Consider the following 21801-nt stretch of genomic DNA (forward strand, 5'->3'; position numbering starts at 1 on the left):
TGCTGGCAGCAGTCCACATACGCAGAGGTGTGTTGGTGCATGTCAGAGTACGGTGCAGCGAGTAAGAGTGCAAACATTTTCAGATGTGCTAATGGTGACTGTGTGTTGGAAATGGCTCAAAGAACACATATTGATGACGTTATGAGGGGTAGAATACTGGGGCGACTGGAGGCTGGTCAAACAAAGCAGGTCGTAGCATGGGCCCTCCATGTGCCACAAAGTGTGATCTTAAGATTATGGCAACGATTCCAACAGACAGTATATGTGTCCAGGTGCTACAGTATGGGACATCCACAGTGTACAACACCACAAGAAGACCAATATCTCACCATCAGTGCCTGCAGACAGCCATAGAGTACTGCAGGTAGCCTTTCTTGGGACCTTACCGCAGCCACTGGAATAGTTGTCTCCAGACACACAGTCTACAGACAACTGAACAGACATGGTTTATTCGCCCGGAGACCTGTAAGGTGCATTCCACTGAGTCCTGGTCACAGGAGAGCCCGTAAAGCCTGGTGTCAAGAACACAGTACATGGTCATTGGACCAGTGGTCCCAGGTTATGTTCACGGACGAGTCCAGGTCTAGTCTGAACAATGATTCTCACTGGGTTTTCATCTGGTGTGAACCAGGAACCAGATACCAACCCCTTAATGTCCTTGAAAGGGACCTATATGGAGGTCATGGTTTGATGGTGTGGGGTGGGATTATGATTGGTGCACATACACCACTGCATGTCGTTGACAGAGTAACTGTAACAGGTCAGGTGAATCGGGACGTCATTTTGCATCAGCATGTATGCCTTTTCAGGGGTGCAGTGGGTCCCACCTTCCTCCTGATGGATAACAACACACGGCCCCACCGAGCTGCCATCGCAGAGGAGAACCTTGAAACAGAAGATATCAGGCGAATGGAGTGGCCTGCCTGTTCTCCAGACCTAAACCCCATTGAGCATGTCTGGGATTCTCTCTGTTGATGTATCGCTGCACGTCTTCAAACCCCTAGGACACTTCAGGAGCTCCGACAGGCACTGTGCAAGAATGGGAGGCTATACCCCAGCAGCTGCTCGGCCACCTGATCCAGAGTATGCCAACCAGTTGTGCGGCCTGTGTATGTGTGCATGGTGATCATATCCCATATTGATGTTGGGGTAAATGGGCAGGAAACAGTGGTGTTTTGTAGCACATATGTTTCGGGACAGTTTTCTCAACTTATCACCAACACCGTGGACTTACAAATCTGTGTCGTCTGTGTTCCCTACGTGCCTATGCTATTAGTGCCAGTATTGTGTAGTGCCAGGTTGTGTGGCATCACATTCTGCAATTATCCTTAATTTATGAGCATGAGTGTACATTTTTCCTTCTCTTCCTTTTCCTACCATCAAATTCCAGCCCTGAATCACAATTAAATTTTCATTCCAATAACAATCACTTTTATTTCATTACATATTCTTTCAATTTCTTCATCACCTGCAGGGCTAGTAAACATACAAAATTGTACTAATGTGGGGGGTATTGGGGGTATTGTAGGGATGGAACAACAGACCAATTTAACATCCAATTCACCAGGTAATTTTTTTTTCATTCAATCAGCTTTTTTCAGCCAAATGAAACAGCTGAATGAAACTAGTCATTGTGGGCATGTCATCTATATAAATGTTTTCATGCACTCTCCGAGTTTGAGTGATTTCACTCAATGTGAGGCAACCAAGTACACAAGTCTCTGACTTTTACGTCACTTATATGAATGTTTTCACTCAGTCTCCATGTTTGATTGATTTCACTTACATGCTTTATCAGCCTCTTCGGTTATACATGTACCACAACCTTTCTAAGAGACAAATAACATATCTTATTTCCAGGAGAGGTGAATAAAGAGTATATTTCTAAACATTGTTTTCAAAATTAATTTATTTCTTTATTAATTTCAATACAACTTTTTTGTAATTATGGCAGTGGTTGGTTTAAAAGGTTAACAACTGGTGCTACATTATAAGTTTATGTTTAAATGAATGAATAATTAATTTTTTTGTTTAAATTTACCAAAGCTCCATCTCTCTCTACCTGCTACTTTGCACCGTCATTCATAATGCTCTTTTGGTAAATGCTGAGGTGACATGAACAGAATTCATATAAGACAAATTTTTTGGCACTGTTGTGTAAAATAAGAGTCCAGGGGAGCAGGCACACCTGAAGCGGACCAAAATATCCTTACATTAGTGGCAGTAACACCACCAGTTACATTCCACATAGGCACTTGAACTCGGTACCAGTGACTCAATAACGTTGATAAAGCAGAAAGACAGGGGATCAGCAGGCCAGTTATTACACCTCCGAGCTACAGGCTTGTTGTGATGCATATGGTTGGAAATAGTGCTTCACCAAAACAATCAGATGCCAACCCTGTATAAAAACCCATCATTTCTATGCAAAGGGATCACAGTCTGGTAACACCATCTACACAGGGAGGATTATGCCAGGCACTGGAGTGACATGGTTCTGCAGGCACCCACCACAAGACTTGGCCGCCACCAATGGTGTACCCGTAAGTGGTCTTAAGTCCACCACAGTGGACTTAGCAGTTTCTAGCTGGTGGGCTACCTCCAGGCTCATCCAGCTGCAGCCAATCTTCTGACTTGGGGGACAGCAGTTAGAGTCCAGGGCAGTGCAGTAGCTTCAGCACCTATACTTAGCTGGGCATACTGCTGCTGCACACCTATGCTACCAAGAGCAGGCCCCAATGTTGAGCACTGTCTTCTGCTACAAGAATCATGGCAAGTCTCTGTGCCTGCCAGTGTGTGCTGCCCTGCCGAGAGGGCATTTGCGCTTCAGACTCTGAGTATTAGCATTCCTGCCTCACTGCTGTCATCAAGTGAGCCACTGGCCACCTGTTACATCAGCGGCACTGTGCTCCACTGCAGACCATTGCTATGACAATTGTAGTTTTTCACTAATAAAATGTATGACTATTAATGATGTTTCCTTTAGCAACATCTGAACCCACTGCCTCAATCTAACCCTGCCACCATATGGTCAGCCAAGCCCGGGGTCTCCACAGTGCAGGCAGCAATGATAATTTAACAATGCTGGAACGAGTGAAAACTCCCACTCAGAACCAAATGCACTGAGGATCAGATTGTCTCTCACAGAGGTCCAGAAAGGGGGGAGGGGGGGGGGGGGTGAGAACATGACTGCAGACTGCTTAGAGCAAGGGCTTGAGAGAGTTTGAACTATGAAATTTCAAGTATTAATGTGTGAATGTGATTAGTACTCCTTCATGCCCGTGAAATTCTATACCTGCTACATTTGAAAGGCTGCAAAATGTAACATGATTTGTGTGTGCGAGTATGATTTATTCACAGCTGGTAATGCAATTTTCTGTACAATATATTTACCTTACGCATAAACAAATGGCTGATTTTTAATTGCTGGACATCATATCACATCTTCTCAATAAAATGGAATGCAATCAGTCGCTAAAATTTGGCAATGTCCCTTTTTTTGTCACGTGCTCATAAGGGACTCTTATGCTCAACTTCATACCATCAGAGACACATCAGCTTAAGTAGTTACATGTTAACTACATCTGGAAGAACTTGATTCAAAGCAATATTTTAATCAGTTTTAAATGATGAAAAGACTGATTCCACTCTGGACAGCTCTCTAACACATGGTCCAATCGACAGAAAAATAACAGACAAGTTTTACTTCAAAAGAAAGACTTAGTAATTCAACCAGTATGCAAAACTACAACAAACTGAATTGAGTGTTTTCATTTGGTTGCTCCCGTAATCTGTTTTCATTCAAAAGAAATGAATGAATAATAATCTAAACTATATGTAAAGCTACAACTGACTGAATTGGTTGTTTTCAGAGATGTTTCACACACACAAAAAAAAGATTAATTCAACCCATACGTATAAGTACAACTGCTTGAGTCAATTGTTTTCTGACAATCAATTGCTTTCATTTGACTGTTCCCATCACTAGGGTATTGGCTCAGTGTCTATCTTGGCTAAGATAATGCACTCCCTACACTATTCTCTAACGTAGCAGTTTGAGGTGCAGCGACTGCTACTTGGAGGTGAGAGCCATCTTCATGTTTTTCAGGAGGCATTCAGCTACCACCTGGAGTGCCCAGGGTTCGTACGGCTGGAGCAGGTAGACAGGAGTGTGTAGTGGATGGCTGCAGTCCAACAAATGGTGAGCATAACAATTATTTATTATTACATTAGACTTGAGAAATATCATGGGCATATCCTTATCCCACGTGTGGCCTGGCATCAGCCCATTTTCTCCCCACATTGACACAGCAGAAATGGGGGACAGCCCTGTAGTATACATACACAAATTGAAGGTGGCGTGCTTACTCAGAGAATGCCACCATGCCAGATGCAAAATAGGCAGCAGCAGTCACATCTCTCAGCTCCCCTTGCATTCAGGCAGCAACTTTTAACATGATGACCGAGTGCTCCTATGATGCAGCAAATGGCAGTGAGGTCCAGAGTCAAACCCTGCCGGCATGGAGCTGGGAGGATCCTTGTTCTTGCTTCAGAGTGTGAGGCAGTGGCAGGATCCCAGAAACACAGTCCGATGAAGATGCAGAGGGCAGAGCTGCCAAGTGGTTAGGCAGTCATGTGGCAGTCTGCAGCTCACAGTCTGGTGAGGGTGGCAATTGCATCATCGGTACAGTGTTGACTTCGTGGCAATGACTGTCACAGTCTGGGCACCCTAACACAATCCAGCTGTTTCAATGATGACTGGTTGACCTAGGGGGGTATAAATATGGCTGTCTAGTGGCCAACCATGTGGAAGGGATACCACTGCTGCAGAGCAGCAGTGACTGGCAGCCTTTCTTCTCGATCATTAGTAGCATTCCGACACTGCTGCAGCATATCTGCAATGTAACACGACTCCAATGCCGGTATATGGGTAAAGACGTGTAGGCGAGGGATACTGTGGCATTCATGTCTTTCCAACATGCATGCAGTAAATGCAGAGATGTGAATTATGATGACGTAAATACCAAATCTGCCCGAACAGGACCAAGATGCTGTTACTTTTTTTTTGGCTGCTGGAGGACAAACACCAGTAGACATCCATCGGAGCATGAAGAATGTTTATGGGGCAGCATGTCTGCCTAAAATCATTGTTGTGAAATGGTGCACCAAAGTCCGTGCTGATCGCAATTTGACACAAAACAACAGTAAATGTGGGAGGCCAGCCTCATCCACTACAAACAAAATGTGGGCAGTTGATGATGCAATTAGAGTGAACCAACACATAACCATTTGTGTGCTAGCAAAGGATTTCAACATCAGCTTCAGCAGTGTGCAACACATTATCCAGCAGGAGTTACACTACTGTAAGGTCTGCAGCCAACGGATACCCCAGGCATTCAATGCTGGATGGCTGTTTGCCTGAAGGACCTGCTGCATTTCAGTGATGAACGCAACATGATCCTTGAGTGCACTGTTGCAGGTGATAACAAGCTGAGCATTGATGATGCACTAGTGTCATCCATCATCGCACAAAGTTCAAGAGCCAGCCATCTGCTGGAAAGAAAGGCAATGCTCACCCTGTTCTTTGATTGCCAAGGACCATTACTTATTGACTTCAAGGAACCCAGCATCTCCATCACTGGGGACGATTACAGCACAATGCTGGAGAAATTATGGTGTGCAGTTACAGTGAAATATCCAGGGAAACTGCAACAGGAATGCTGCTGCTTCACACGCACATCCCTATATTACAAATGTCATAGCACAGAAGGTACACTAACTCAAGTGTGAGACACTCGAGTACCCATCGAATAGTCCTGATCTCTCCCCATGTGATTATCACACCTCTGGTCCCATAAAAAAGGTCTTAATTGGGGCCAGAAAGTCAACATTAAATTGTACTTAACTTTAGAAGAAAATTCAGCTCAAACCCTGGAAAACTGGCATGAATATACAAACAAACACCATCCAGACAGGCCCTGAAGGCCCAGCGGTACCGACTGGCCACTGTGTCATCTTCAGCTCTTAAGCGTCACCAGATGCTGTTACAGAGGGGCATGTGGTCAGCACACCACTCTCCCAACCGTCGTCAGTTTTCATGACCGGTGCCGCTACTCCTCAACCGAGTAGCTCCTCAACTGGCCTCACAAGGGCTGAGTGCACCCCACTTGTCCACACCACTCGGCATACCCCGATGGTGACCCGTTCAAGTGCTAGCCCAGCTCAACAGTGCTTAACTTAGGTGATCTGACGAGAACCAGTGTTACCACTGTGGCAAGGCTGTTGGCTTCATATGGAATATGCAACCATAAAATTGTGAGGAAACCACTCTAGATGGCTGATGTTGGCATTCAGTTTGCAAAAGAGAAAAGATTGGCAGTGCATTAACATCATGACAATATTGATGCATCAAATCTTAAATAAGTGCTCTTTCTAATGCATTATTTTAAAAAGTCAAACCATGACAAACCTGATGACACATTTTAATAACATACTTGTTCATTGAATTATAGATTACTTAAGATAATTACAATCCTAGCATTATTTATTGGTCATTATGCTTTCCGGTCGCTATCTGAACATAAAAAACAGTCCACCAGAAAATGCAGAATTAGGTACACACTTCGCAAAGAAGAAACCAGGTGCCATAGGACTGCATCTGGTAGACAGAAAATAAGTATTTAATGTAAGTCACAATGAACTGTTTCTCAGCAAGAAATAAGGTTACATAATCCAGACATAAATTGTGATGCAAGTTCTTTTCAAATGTAGAGTACACGGTAGTGATCAAAACAGTGTAGTGCTGCAGGTAAGCTTTTGGGGGATAAGGTCATGGTCGACGAAACACATCTGTTCCTAACGTTTCATCCATAACTGCCCTGGATATCTTCAGAGACATCGTTCCTCCATTGCGTTTTGCCAACAAGACTCAATGGAGGAGCAATGCCTATGAAGATGTCCAGCACAGTTCTGGATGAAACGTTAGAAACAGAAGAGTTTCATGGACCATGACCTTATACCCCAAAAGGTTCACCAGCACCAATGTCATCTGGTCATGAAAGCCTTCCTTCTATTAAAACAGCATATATAAATTACATAACCAATTAAACAGACAATTCAGTGAAAATGGGGAAAAAATACACAGCTTAATGTCACACTCTCAAGCTTGACAATCTTTGTGACAACCCACACTTTGCAACATTAGAATAGTATTTGTGTTTGTTGTATCAACATTTATAGTTACCACGACATCAGCCTTATCCTTCTCAAAGAAACAATGCCTACATACCTTAACTGATCTAATGAAACTATGGAAAATATACATCTGCATGGGCATTGAACTCTTTTCCTCAAGAGCACAAGCCCAGTGTCTTTAACCATTGTACCAAATTGCTAGTTGGCTTTTCTTTTTCCATGAGAAATCCACAGTGATTGTGAACTCATGTACACAAGAGACTATTGCTCATTGGTACCAGAAATATATTTCATAAAAATGTTCTGATTATTCTATGGCTCCCAAGCCACATTTAAATGGCTTCAAAGATACTGGAAGCTATGGATAATCATAGTGATTATTTATTTATTTGAATAACCCTTCGGTTTTGTTCTTTGTGTTTAATTCCCAGACTTCCTTCAGCCTGTGAGAGTTTTGTTTCCTTGTAGGTATGCTTACTTCCTTTTGCAGACCACCTCCTTTCCTGAAATCCTGCCTTTTGTGTTGTTTAGAGAAACAGTATTCTGTTATCTATTATGGATATTCTAATTTCAGTATTTTTCATGTCTTTGTCAATTTCAGTGAACCATGCGGGTTTGGAGTTGTAGCTGTTTAATAAGTTGAAGGTCTGCTTGATTAGTCAGTTAGCATCCATTCAGTACATATTTTCATAAAACTGTAGTCTTCTTTTCCTCATTACATCAGTTAGCTTTCCCATTTTTAAATACAGCTTTCTGTTTGATCATAATTTGTATTCAATATTACCATTACTTCTAGTCCCTGTATTTTCCTTACAATTCTTCTTTCAACTTTTCAGGATCCCCAGTCTTGTTAGTTTAAGTGGTGCTTTTGCTGCACACAGTGTTCCACGCCTCAGCACTGCTCGATAGTGTCTCATTTCTGTGTTACAGGACAATGACTTTTTTGTTATACAGGGTGAAAATTAATAAAACCGACATACTGCAGGGATGGATTCCTGAGTGGAAATGGAGGAAAAAGATCATACGCCTATGTGTGCGGAAATGTACGGTGTGTGTGCAATGACAACAAATCATCTAAGAACAGAGTACATAGCTGCATCGCATCCATGTCACAACAGATATTCAAAGTGGCCTCCATGGGATGCAATGCACACATTCTCGCGTCACATTGTGGACTGACACACTCTTTTGCATGTTCTGACCTATCTCTAAATAGCGTCACAGGCGTCATAAACACGCTGTTGTCTCTAAATAGCGTCACAGGCGTCATAAACACGCTGTTGAAAGGTCTGCACATCAGGAACTGGTTCAGCATACACAATGCTTTTTGATGCCCCCAGAGGTAAAAATCCAGGGGTTTAAGTCTGGTGATCTAGTGGCCATGTTACAGGACCTCTGCATCCTATCCAACACCCAGGGAAGATGTTGAGGAGCCGGTGAACTGTAATGCAGAACTAGCGTGGGGCTCCAGCATGCAAAAACCACATAACCTGTCGTATTGCCAAAGGCACTTTTTCAAGCAGTCCAGGCAGCGTATTCCACAGGAAGCATGGTACGTTCCTCCATCAAGGTGTTGTGGAATAATAACTGGTCTAATTATGTGGCCACCAAGAGTCCCTGCCCGTACACTGATGCTGAACCTATGCTGATGGGATGCCTCGCCCATTCCCTGAGGATTGTCTGTCATCCACAGATGATGATTATGCAGATTGATGATACCAGTTCTGGTAAAGGTTGTGTCATTTGTAAAGAGGACTAGGAATGATGACAGAAATCGCACAATTGTGATGCTCTGGTGGAAAAACCATCGACAAAATCCTTGCCATAGAAGAAAATCCTTGCACTTGGTGAAAGTGATAGGAATAGAAACTGCCATCATGGACGATACACATATCTGTGCTTTGGCTTACACCATGTTGGTGGGCCACTCGGCTGGAGCTCATGCTACGGTTTGTCCCAATATCCTGTAGAACCAGTCCTCCAAATATGGTGTATGCACAGTCCGCCACCTCCTCACACATTCGTCTGTCTGAATGGACCCATGATCAAACAAATGCCCAAAAAGGGCTTGAAATGTTGTATGATGTGGTTGGTGCCTGTGAGGGTACTTGTTTTGGTACAGCCGCGCTTCCTCTCGACCGTTTCCATCTTCTTGGCCGTACACAAATACCATGTTGGCTTGTTCCTGACATGAATACTGGACCACTCTGCTGCTTACAGTATGCTGTGTCAATCACACAGCCTGCAACACACAAGGAACACGCAGTACATGGTCAGAGGAATGTTCATTCGTCAGTGCCATCTACCATAACAACGATGCATTTCCGGACACATGTTTATATGACCTTTTTTCCTCCATTTCCAGTCAGGAATCCGTCCCTACACCTTGTGTGTGTTTTGTCATATGTAATGCCCTTCCCATTCCATACACACTATTTTCTATAGCTATCTTTTCTTTTGTATTGCTTGTTACTTGTTATCCATTCTCCTACATATTTAAAACAGTTTGTTTTAGATATTGTGTTGTTATGAATTTTAAGGCATCACTGATACTTGTAAAGAAGTGCTTTTTTTTCAAATGATATTTTTAGTGCTATTTTGTCAGCTTGTTTCTGTGGTTCTGTGATTTGTTCTTTGGCATTACCCAGTAAGTCAGTAATTAATGCCATGTCATCTGCAAAAGCTAGACAGTCTATGGTGATTTTATTCAGGTTTCTTTACTACTTGAATACTCTCAGAGATGGATTTTCTCCATTCTCTCACTAGCTTCTCTAATGTGCAGTTGAAAAGCAGAGGTGATAAACCATATTCCTGTATTACTTCTGATTTTATTTCAAAAGGTTTTGACAGTACCCTCATAAATTTTACTTTTGATGTGTTTCTTCAAGTTCCTTCAATTATTTCTGTTGATTTAATGTCAAGTCCAAATTCCTTTATTGTGCATTTCCATCAATTGATTCACATGTCTTTTTAAAATCTACAAAGGCTATCACATATTTCAAGTTTCTGATTTTCCTAATTTTTATTATGTTCTTTAAACCTAGTATGTATTTGCTCTGCACAAGACCTCCCTTTGTTAAATCCTGTTTCACTTTCTGCTGGTTGTGGGTCACCTATTCCTTCAGCTCTCTTTAAAGGTGTCATGCACCAGATCTTACATATCTGTGGCAAGAGGGACATTCCTCTGTAACTATTAGGATCAGTTTTCTTTCCATTTTTATATAGTGGATATATTAATGCTGACATCCATTCTGATAGTAAGATGTTTCTTGTCCAAATTTCATTAACGATTTCTGTTAGACACAGCATAATGTTCTACAACTCAACAACTACTGTACACTATATTCTCCTGATGCTTTGTTATTTTTAAGTTGTTTTATAATTTCTCTGATTTCCTCTATTGCTGGTGGCTCTATATCTTCTTATATTTGGATTACATTATCAAAATGAAATTCTTCTTCTGGTGGATGGCTGCATAGTTCTTTTAAGTAGCCTACTAGTATTCTTCAGTTCTTTGTGTTATTATTTACAGTCCTCTGTGTTTTTGGATCTATAACCCACAAACTTGTTGGTGTGTACTTCTTTAATCTATTTTTGAATGTTTTAGAAAAGTCCATTGTGTTGTTCTGCTTAAAATATGACCTAACTGACATTAGTTGATCTTTTATTTGTACTCTGAGCTTCCAGAGACCTTTCGATGCACATTTCTTCATTTCTATAAAATTTTCCCTGTTCTTATCACTTTTATTTGTGTTTGAAATATTTCAAACTCATTGTCTCTTTATAAGTAACACATTACAATCATTCCACCGGGCATTGTTATTAGATGTTAAAAATGTTAAAAGGAAATTTTTACTAGTAGTCTTTGATCATTCTATATATGTTATTTTTCTTACCTATTTTGATAAACGATTCTCACCGTTAAGTGCAATTTTTAATGACGGCTTTGTGTAAATTTGATTTATTGTAGGTTTTGAGTGCTCAGGAACATTAAGCACGTAAAACTGAAGAAATGTTTACAGTATCTTCTTGCTAATGCACTAATGAAAATACTACAAATTCCTATAAAAAATTATACAGAAAAGAATTTTGATACACACACCATTTCCTCATTGTATCAATCACATTGTTACTGCAATACATTGGGTCCTTAGTCAGTCAACTGTTTAAAAATTCAGAAATATTTCACAATATGTTGTGCAAACAATATACAAAAAATTAGTGTTTGGCTGCAGAACAACAGTTTATTGTAGTGCCTGTAAGAACAACTGCTACCCATTGAACATTTCCTGCAAATTTGCATCTAGTAAAATTTATTTATTTATTTCTCTAAATATTCAGGGTAATCATAACAGACATCAAATAAAATTAGCTGTTCCTCACAAGTTGTTTCTAGGCAATGTCAATCTTGCTCAAGGCTCCAAGATGTAATGTAACAAATAGACATTTAACAATAACTATTTTCTGGAAATAAACAAGTATCAGAATACCACTGCAGAGTACTCACTTTGAGCCATTTATGAAGCTACTTCTTGCAACATTTAGAGATCTCAAATTCTGCAACGTCCATTCTCCCAGGCAGCCAATAAGTTCATTCACTGTTACTTTCAAACTAACAGCTTCCAAACAAGATATTTTATGTGTTTTTAAAACACGTAAGCCTTTTGTTGATAAAGAACTTGCATTTTTAATTCTCACATGCCTGGAAGAAAAGATAATTACTTTACAAACACTGGCCCAATAATGAAACATTTTGTCCACATAAAGCAAACAGCATTTAGTGCACAGGTGGAGATGACAAGAGCAGAGCTATCTCTTAAAAAGCCTCCTTAACTGGGTTTGCTGCTAGTGGTGACAGTGAGTAGCTTATAACCCAACCATCTTCTTATGTAAAATGGAACCACAAATTTCACAGTCAAATAATGTTGCAATAGGCCATCTATTCAGCACAACACATTCTTTTAAAATATTTACAATTTTTGCACTGGTACATTGGTGAGTAATGATTTTACATCAAAGCTACCACTGCACCTGTGTGTGAGATGGATCAGCTCTTCAAGAGCTTCACAAAATGCACCAAGTTTCAAATATGCGACTGAATGTCACTCTTTTCAGCCCCATCAGTTTTATGGCCAGTAACAGGTTGAAATTCATCCTGTCGTTATCACTGACTTTGCTGCAGAGATGTTGTATTCAGTAACATACAGAATCACAGTTTTCCCACAGACAGAAGTTCTATATCAAACGGAAAGTTGACTTGAGAAAATTTTATAGGTACAAAGCAACAGGAGCTGAAAATTCTTAGTAATGCTGATACACACACACACACACACACACACACACACACACAAAGTTACAAAAAACTTTCCTAACTTTCAGAACTACTAGTTCTTTCCTAAGAGATAAGAGATGGATAGGTTGGGATGGTTCCAAAAGGTTAGGCAGGCCACTCAGAACCCAGGATGAGAGGGATCCAGCTGTGGGGACATGTGGAAACAAAGATCCTTTGTTAGATTTGATACTCATAATTATCAATGCAAATACTGATATTATATCACTACTCTCATTCCTATTCAGAAATTCAAGGTCATTCAACATTTTATCTTTTTTCCTCCTTACTGCTTCTAGCTACTGCATGCTGTAATACACTACCTCCCCATACAGATTCATAACATATGAATGAACCACATACTAAGTCACTACAAGCAAAAGTTACGTGCTCTATCAGCACTTAGGAACAGCCTGCACCTAGTTCATTTAAAATTTACCAGTAATTCCATATAATTAGGACTCAGGTGGTATTCTATGGCTAAGATAATCAGACAAATGCAGGTTCTAATTAAGGAACTCAGAACAGAGAGAGAAGAGTCATTTCTAAAATACTGATGGCAATAATGACATATGGAGTTCCAAGCTATACAAGAAAGCCTATGCATTAAGTCTCAGAGTTAACAGGATAAATTTGCCTAAATACCTAATAGTAAAATATCTAATGAATAAACTAAGGCACCTAGTAGCCCACACAATGACATATTTTTAAGATCTGTGCATGCCTTTGTGCTCATAAAGAGCCCATTAACTTAATGGCAACATTTCATGTGAAATTATTGTTTACCATTGTGACAGTGAAGGGCATGACTGAATCATGCTGCTCAAGTTCCTGTTTGGAATTTACAAGAATTAACAGATTATTCATCAATGGCTTTCTTACAGGATCTTTTCCCAGAATGATCCAGTTGGTAGTATCGAATTATTTATGAATAAAGAGACGATTCACCGAAAGGAAAGTGTTGCATTGTTGACAGATACACAAACAAATGGTACAGAGCTTTGCTTTGCTAGCTTTCAGAATGAAATTCCTTTTTCAAGCGGTAGGAGAAACACACACACACACACACACACACACACACACACACACACACACACACACACACACACTAGTGGGGGGGGGGGGGACAGTGAATTACCTTAGGTTTATGCCAGGGAGGTTACGGGAGCAAAGGATGTGTAATAAGGTTAACTCCCATCTGCGCAGTTCAGAAAAGCTGGTGGTGGTGGAGAGTATCCAGATGGCATGGGCTGTGAAGCAGAAACTGAAATCTTGCACACAATGCTCTGCTGCATGTTGTGTCACTCGGTGGTCCATCTTGTTTTTGGCAACAGTTTGACAGTGGCCATTCCCTCTGGTTGATAGCTGGTTGGTTGTCATACCAATGCAAAATGCTGTGCAGTGGTTGTAGCTGAGCTAGTATATAACATGGCTGCTTTCACAGGTGGCCTGGCCTCTGATGGGGTAGGAAAGGCTGTGACAGGTCTGGAGTAGGGGGGTGCTGGATGGGTGGGTAGGGCAGATCTTGCATCTGGGTTTTGCAGAAAGGGTATGATCTCTGTGGCGGGGGATTGGGGGTGGGAGTGGAATAAGGATGGACTAGGATGTTGTGGGGGTTGGGTGAGTGGCAGAACACCACTTTGGGAGGGAATGGAAGTACCTTGGGTAGGTGTCCCTCATTTCAGGGCATGGCCCTGACAAAGCCCTGAAGAATGATGTTATTCAGTTGTTCTAGCCCTAGGTGCTGTTGGGTGATAAGGGGGGGGGGGGGGGTGCTTTTTTGTGGTTGGTTCTTGGGATGAATGTGAGAATTAGGTGTGTGTGGGGATATGACATGGGATATCTGTCTGTGTATTAGGTCTGGGGGGTATTGCCTGTCTGTGAAGGACTTTGTGAGGCCTCCAGCATACTGGTGAAGGAGCTATCATCACAGCAGATACATCTGTCGTGGGTGGCCAGGCTGGCAGTCAATTGAGCACAATGTAGGGAGACAGGGTGTGCATGCGCGCGTTTCTCCTACAGCTTTTCTCCTTTGCAGAATGGACTTTCATTCTGAAAGCTAGCAAAGCAAAGCTCTGTACCTTTCACTTGTGTATCTGCCGATGATGCAGTGCTCCTGCCTTTTGGTGAGTCGTCTGTCTATTCTTAAATAATTTGTAATTCTCAACTAGAATTTTCCGTACATTACTAGTTAGTAGTATTTTAAACATGAATAAGCATAGCCTGTATTGTTTATATGTATGTCTCTCTAGCCCTCATGGTGATAAGTCCTGTATTTTAACACTGCAGCATCTTTTATAAGTATCAAAAGACTTCTTAGTACTAAAAGAGACAGTTGTTTAATGGAGATCATGGCTCTGATTAGCACAAATTTTAGACAGCAAAATGTATTTTACCTTTAGGCGGCAATAAAGTACTTAACACTACAAGCAATATGTGTAGGCTGAACAACTTGTTGACTGACAACCTGTCTATTGTGTGGATGTTGTCAGCAGTTCTGTGCGTGTATGGGATGTTCCCTCACAGGAAATGCTTATCTTCCTACCTAAGGCAGGAAATGGTGATAAGGATGAAAGACTGTAGAAAATTTTTGTTGCCTCCTTCTACTTTTCAGCAGACAAAACTTCAAAATTATGGGATATTATAGACAGTATAACACGTTCATTCAAAGGGCAGGAACTGTCAAAATTTGATTTGATGGGATTTCTAGAGAAATTCAAATACATATTTGTCTGACTTGTTCATCCAAAATTCTCAAACAAATACACCAGAATGCAGTGAATACTACAAAAATACTGTGGGTCAACTCTTTTCCTATCCACTTTTTGTGTCAATGCAATATTGAGCTATTACATATCATTAGATCACAAGGACTCCTACACAATACCAGGCACTTACTCCATTACTTCAGTCCAATTTTAAATAAAATATATACCACTGGGTGCACACAAAGACAGAAATGATAAAAAATAAATATATGAGGTAAGCTGTCGAATATATATAATTACTCACTCATAAACCCATGACTTACATATGAAGCATTTTTATATTGAAATTTTCTGACATTAACCCTAGCAACACCAACGCATTTTCCACATCACACATTACCGTGGTATGGGGGAGGAGGAATACTTAACGTCCACCCTAAAAAAATTAAGAAATTAATTAAATGTTGTTGACTTACTCTAACAACATACTTTTAAAAGTTGGGTCCAGAACCTGAAAATATCTTTTAGTACACTCTTAGCAATACCAATGCACTTTTAATAATGGGTACTAACAATGGTTGGCTACTTTATGCCCACAACAAAACGGAATACATTCAAATTTCAGTAATTTGTGTTGACTTTCACTCACAACATACTTCTTAAAGAAATATTGATGTGTAAGTAAGGTCCTGAACCTGAAAATACTGAATCTGATGTTCACTGGAGAAAGCGGCATCTACTCCTAAGACTTAAATTTTTGTGTTAAATTTAACTGAAAATTTTAAAACATTTCTGGACTCTGGTAGAAGAATTCATTTCAACAATAAACACTTTTCTTCAAAATTTTAAAGTGTAAAGTAATTGATTAGATTAAAATTATTTTCAAGAAGGGGAGGGGATGGGGGCACAAAGGGTTAAAACTTTTTGTTAGATCAGGACTATAACACAGATCTTTGCTTTTGTGAACAACACTCTCATCAACAGTTATCCTGACACATCTCACTGCCTATGTTCTGGTTTCAATCGATTTCATGCAAGAGTATCATACAGACATATCATCATTTGACTGTTGCACAACTCCCTTACAGAGAACATAGAACTTGACATTAAGAAGCAATTGAAAGAGTTGAAAACAAATAAGTCACTAGGCCTGGATGGAATCCCCATTTGTTTTTATAGAGTGTCCTCACTGTCACTGACTCCTTACTCAGCTTGCATTTGTCATGAATCTCTCACCAAGTGCAAAGCCCCAAGCAACTGAAAAAAGCACAGGTGACTCCTGTATATAAGAATGGTAAAAGAATGGATCCACAAAATTACAGACCTATATCCTTAACATTGGTTTCCTGCAGAGTTCTTGAGTATATTCCAAATAAGCATGAATTTAGAAAGCATCACTAAAGTAAAACTATGTCTGCCCTTTTGTCCCATGATACCCTTCTTACCATGGATGAAGGACAACAAGCAGATTCCATATTCCTACATTTCTAGAAAGCATTTGACACTGCATCACACAGCAGACTGTTAATGAAGATCCAAGCATACAAAATAGGCATCGAGATATGAGGCTTCAAGTGATAGAACCCGTTACATTGCCTGGACGACGAGTGTTCATCTGAGACAGAGATACTGTCACGAGTGCTCCAGGGAGTGTGAGGGTACAGCTCTTGTTCTGTAAATACATTAGTGATCTGATGGATAGTGTGAGCAGCAATATGTGGCTGTTTGCTGATGATGTTGTAGTGTTAGGGAAAGTGTCATTGTTGAGTGATTTGGAGGATACAGGATGATGGAAATGTGATTTCTTTGTAGTTTCATGAGTGGCTAAATACAGCATTAGTGGTGGGTTACTTGACACAGTAATGTCGATCAAACATCGAGGGATAATGTTGCCAAATGATACGAGATGGAAAAAGCACATAAGACCAGTAGTAGGCAAGGTGAATGGCCAGTTTCAGTTTACTGGGAGAATCCTAGGAAAGTGTAGCTCATCTATAAAGGAGACAGTGTGTAGAACATTAGTGCGACCCATTCTCAAGTACTGCTTGATTGTTTAGGTTCCACATCAGGTCGGATTAAAGGAAGATGTCAAAGCAATTCAGAAGTGTGCTGCTAGATTTGTTACTGGTAGGTTTGACTGACACACGACTATTACAGAGATGATTCTTGAACTCAAATAGGAATCCCTACGAGAAGACAACATTCTTATCACAAAATATAATTGAGAAAATTTAAAGACCCAGCATCTGCAGCTGACTGCAGATTGGTTCTACTGTCACTAATGTTCATTTTGTGTGAGAGTCACAGAGAGATGATGAAAGAAATAATGGTTCATTCAGAGGTGTATAAACAGCCATTATTTCCACACTCCATTTGCGAGTGGAACAGGAATGGGAACAGCTAGTACTGATACAATGTACCCTGTGGCATGCGCCATACGGTGGTTTGCAGGTTACGTATGTAGTTGTACATCTGTTCATTTAGATTACCACAACTGAAATCAAGAGTGAGGAGTTCCAGTCATATTTCTAGGAGGGATTACACATTTACTGCCACGCTTACAATGAGATCATTAGAGATGGAAGCCACATTAAGAGAGAATGAGATCTGCTCCATCCATTTTGAAGAAATCATCCCAACATTCACCTTAAATTATTTAAGGAAGCCACTGACAATATAATCTGGAGATCTGAACAGGCATCTGAACTGCACTCTTTCAAAATGGTTACTTTCAGTGACAGAACTGAATAGATGGTGTGATGATGTGATATCTTATACACTATAAATCTGTGTGACTCTCATTAAAGGTTAAGATTGTGAAACATGTTGCATACAAAAGATAAAATCTACTATTTCTTGCAACAGAGGAGTTGAAAAAAGAATGTAGGTTCAATGTGTTGTCAGCAATGAGTTCATTTGAGACAGAAAACAAGCTGATTTGGAAAAGGATGGGCAAAGATGTCATCCATAGCCTTATGAAAGGAACCGTATCAGCATTCACGTTATGATTTAAGAGAACCTGTACTTCTACAGAATATGAGTCCACTGAATCACTACACAGCTTCATTTGGTGAAGGAGTTTGAAGATCAGTTATTAACTTTCTTGATCAGTGTTATGTACAACAATGCTGGTATGCAAAATCTTTAATGATTTACATAAGGAACAGTTTTTAGTAAGCGAACAATGTGGTGCAGGGGTAAAACTCAAGATTCAAATTCCCAAAGTAGTTTAGTTACTGCGATACATGGTTTAGTAAAGGAGTTTAAACTGTAAATTTATGAAATAAGCTGCATTTTCCCTGGCTGCGGAAGGCACTACAAAAAAAGCCCAGGCTTACATATCTCTCAAATGTAGCAAGATCTGAGACTCTCGAGAATGAAAGACATTGTTAGAGAAGAGAATGCATTAGGATTTAAATCAACATCCCAGTAGTCATATGAATGTAATACATGAATTTCTTATCATCACCCACACATTCTAAACATTTTTACTCCCAATGCATTACATGCTACTTAAGACTAAATCAGAGTTTTCTTTAATGTGATCACTATATGATTGTTCTTACCATCATAATTATTCAACATATACTGCTGGAAAAAGAAAATGCAACACCCTCAAGGACAGTGTTCAGTGTCATCAAGGGTATTGTATTGCATACTGACGAGTAGCAGTGTTAGTGATTAATTTTTCATGGTCGTCGGCTATCAGATGGCATTCAGGTGGCCTCTCTGTGTGTCCTCTGTTTTGACTTTTCAGGCAGTAAATGTGCTGAGTTTAGAGGTGAACAGTGTTTGCAGCATTCATTCTAGGGTACAACCATGTCCAATCTCTGAGTATGTACTCTTGTTGAACAGCTTCAGCCATTTGAACAGGGTCTGTGGGAAGCTGGATGGATGTATCGACAGAATGCGGAACTTTTTGGGCACAATATAGCAGTAGTTCATCACTGCTTTCAACAGTGGCCTGTGGTACATTCCCACAGCTATAGACGCAGTTATGGATGTCCAAGTAGTATGGATGCATGTCATGATCTATGCATTGTGGGAACAGCAGTAGCCAGCTGAACATCATCCAGAGATGAAATACAGGCACACATTGCACCTGTTGTGTCATCCTGGACCATTGGGAACCATCTGCTTGCAGCAAGTATAAGATCACATGTGCCTCTGGACAGGCTACCACTGACACCACAGCACTGCCAAGCATGGCTACTGTCACGTCTTGAATGAACTGACTGGAGAGTGGAATGGCACTCTGTTGTCTTCAGTGATGAGAGCAGGTTCTGTCTGTTTGTGAGTGATGGATGTACATGTGTATGATGTAGATCTGGTAAGCTGCCTATTCCAGACTGCATTCACTCACAACACCCATTTCCCAGTGGGGAGTCATCATTTACTACTAGCAATCACATTTGGTGTTTCTGTAAGGTAAAGTAACCAGTGCTCACTACATTCCACAGGCTGCTACCTACGTGCTACTGCGGTTTCTTCAACAGGAAGGTAATACACATTTTCAGCAAGTCAATGCATATCCACAGATAGCTGCTAAAATACAATGTGCTCATCATAGTGTACAACAACTGCAAGACCACCAGATCCTTAGCAACTGAACACGTATGGGACATGATGAAGTGGAATCTTACTCATTCCCCAGTGCATACAAGAACTATTTCCTAATTGCAACAAAGGATGCAAGATGCTCGGTACAATCTATTGCTGTGTGCCATTTGACACCTTTCTTATCATTTGCATGCAAGAATACATGTCTGCAATGTTATCAGAGGGGGATAGACTGTATACTGATGCAAATGTTTGAGTACCCATCGCACTGTCTATCTATTATGTCAACTTGTAGGATTCAATTAAAAAGTTATCATTTTGTGCCTCTAGGGCTTGCAGTAACATTGTAAGTATAAACAGCCAAAATAAACCATTACCTTAATCTTGCTGTCTTTGAATCAAAGAGCGATATAGTACTGTCAGAGAGTTTCCCTCTCTCACTTAATGTACACAGCAATTGCTCAGAGAGTTCCGAATGAAAGTAGACATCATTATCTGCAAAAGTCAAGCATTCGCTCCCACTTGTCGCTTCAGTTCCTGATGATGGAGGCTTAGTGCTGCTTGGGCTGGCACACAAATCTTCCAAATTTTCACAAATGAAATCAATGCACACATCTTGCAGGGAGCTCGGTGAATCATACATACTGTTTGTATGGATGAAGTCAACAGCCTGCCACTCTTCGTGCAGTCTGAAAAAGAAGTAGTTATTAGTAGTGTTTATAAACCCAACTGCATGTGATATTTATAAAGTATGCTTAACTTAGTTGCTATCTCGGTTTTAAATTACCCTCCACAAAAACAGAAAATTTAGGAACTAAATGAGTCAACATACAGTACCATAAACTCAGTCACCTTAAAGTGTAACACGTTATCAGAGAAGCTCGATAAAATTCTGAAAATATAGAGTAACATAGCGACTGAATAAATGTTTTTCCCTTGTCTTCTCAAATGGAGATCTTGTGCTCTTTCAGTTTCACAGACTTTAGATATTGTATTTAATTCCCTACAATATTTTTATCAATACACACTCCCAAATTTTTTTAAACATCAAATAATATGTTCTCAGCCTTCAAGCCAAGTCAAGTGGTTAAAATTCCATGAGCTTTTGACCAAACACTCCTTGGGCATTGTCAAGTAGTATGACTGCCAATGGGCCACAAGTACACCATACCACTGGTACTGCCACAAAACTCTACATTCTTACATTTATTTTAACTTTCATTTAAGAACTTAATGACCTACCCAATTCATTTGTTCCTATTTTTCTCAGAAAGTCAAAACTAACATATTAGATGCTGATCATGTAGACTTTGATTTAGAGAAGGAGAGCAAGTGGTGCTGACCTCTTAAATGAACTTTTTGCCCATTTTTGCCTCTTTATGCAGGGTGCAATACATTTACTACAAGAAGCAATCAAAAAGTTTCAGTCTGAGGGCTTGTTGCAGCATATATGCAACGTAATGTGACTCCAATGTGGGTATATAAGCACTGACATGTGGGCAAGGGAGTATTGCGGTATTCATTTCTTTCTGATGTGCGTTCGGTAAATGTAGAAACATGACCTATGGTGACATTGTTAGCAAATGCATCCAAACAGGACCAACATGCTGTTATTCTTTTCTTGGCTGCTGAAGTGCACACATCAGCAGACATCCATCGGAGAATGAAGAATGTATACGGGGCAGCATGTTTGTCAAAAACCACTGTTGTGGTATGGTACACCATGTTCCATGCTGGTCATGATTCTACAAGAGATGCCAGTCACTCTGGGAGACCAGTCTCTTCCATCGCCAATTGCCTGAAGCACCTGATGTGTTTCAACATTGAAAGCAACACATTCTTTGAGTGCATTGTTGCAGGTGACAAAAGCTAGTGTGACAAGGGGCACTGCTGCTTCAGGAAAATGCACGTTCCCCTACTGCAAATGTCATGACGCAGAAGTTACACCAACTCAAGTGAGAGTACACTGACATAACATAGAAGTTATGTCATCTCAAGTGGGAGACACTC

At 40.5% G+C, this 21801-nt stretch overlaps 1 protein-coding gene across 2 annotated transcripts in view; it reads right to left on the minus strand.

Annotated features, from left to right (window-relative positions):
• Nucleotides 1–21801, minus strand: part of LOC126184766 (protein zyg-11 homolog B-like) — a 236926-nt gene that overhangs the window by 115843 nt on the left and 99282 nt on the right. For both annotated transcript variants that reach the window (XM_049927317.1, XM_049927319.1), the window contains exons 2-3: nucleotides 20169–20480; nucleotides 11702–11896 (exon numbers count right to left, since the gene is read on the minus strand). In XM_049927317.1, coding sequence (XP_049783274.1) covers nucleotides 11702–11896; nucleotides 20169–20434 — 461 coding nt within the window. In that variant the 5' untranslated portion in view covers nucleotides 20435–20480. The remainder of the gene's footprint in view (nucleotides 1–11701; nucleotides 11897–20168; nucleotides 20481–21801) is intronic.

The sequence above is a fragment of the Schistocerca cancellata genome, chromosome 4 (genome assembly GCF_023864275.1).
Source record: "Schistocerca cancellata isolate TAMUIC-IGC-003103 chromosome 4, iqSchCanc2.1, whole genome shotgun sequence".
Classification (NCBI taxonomy): domain Eukaryota; kingdom Metazoa; phylum Arthropoda; class Insecta; order Orthoptera; family Acrididae; genus Schistocerca; species Schistocerca cancellata.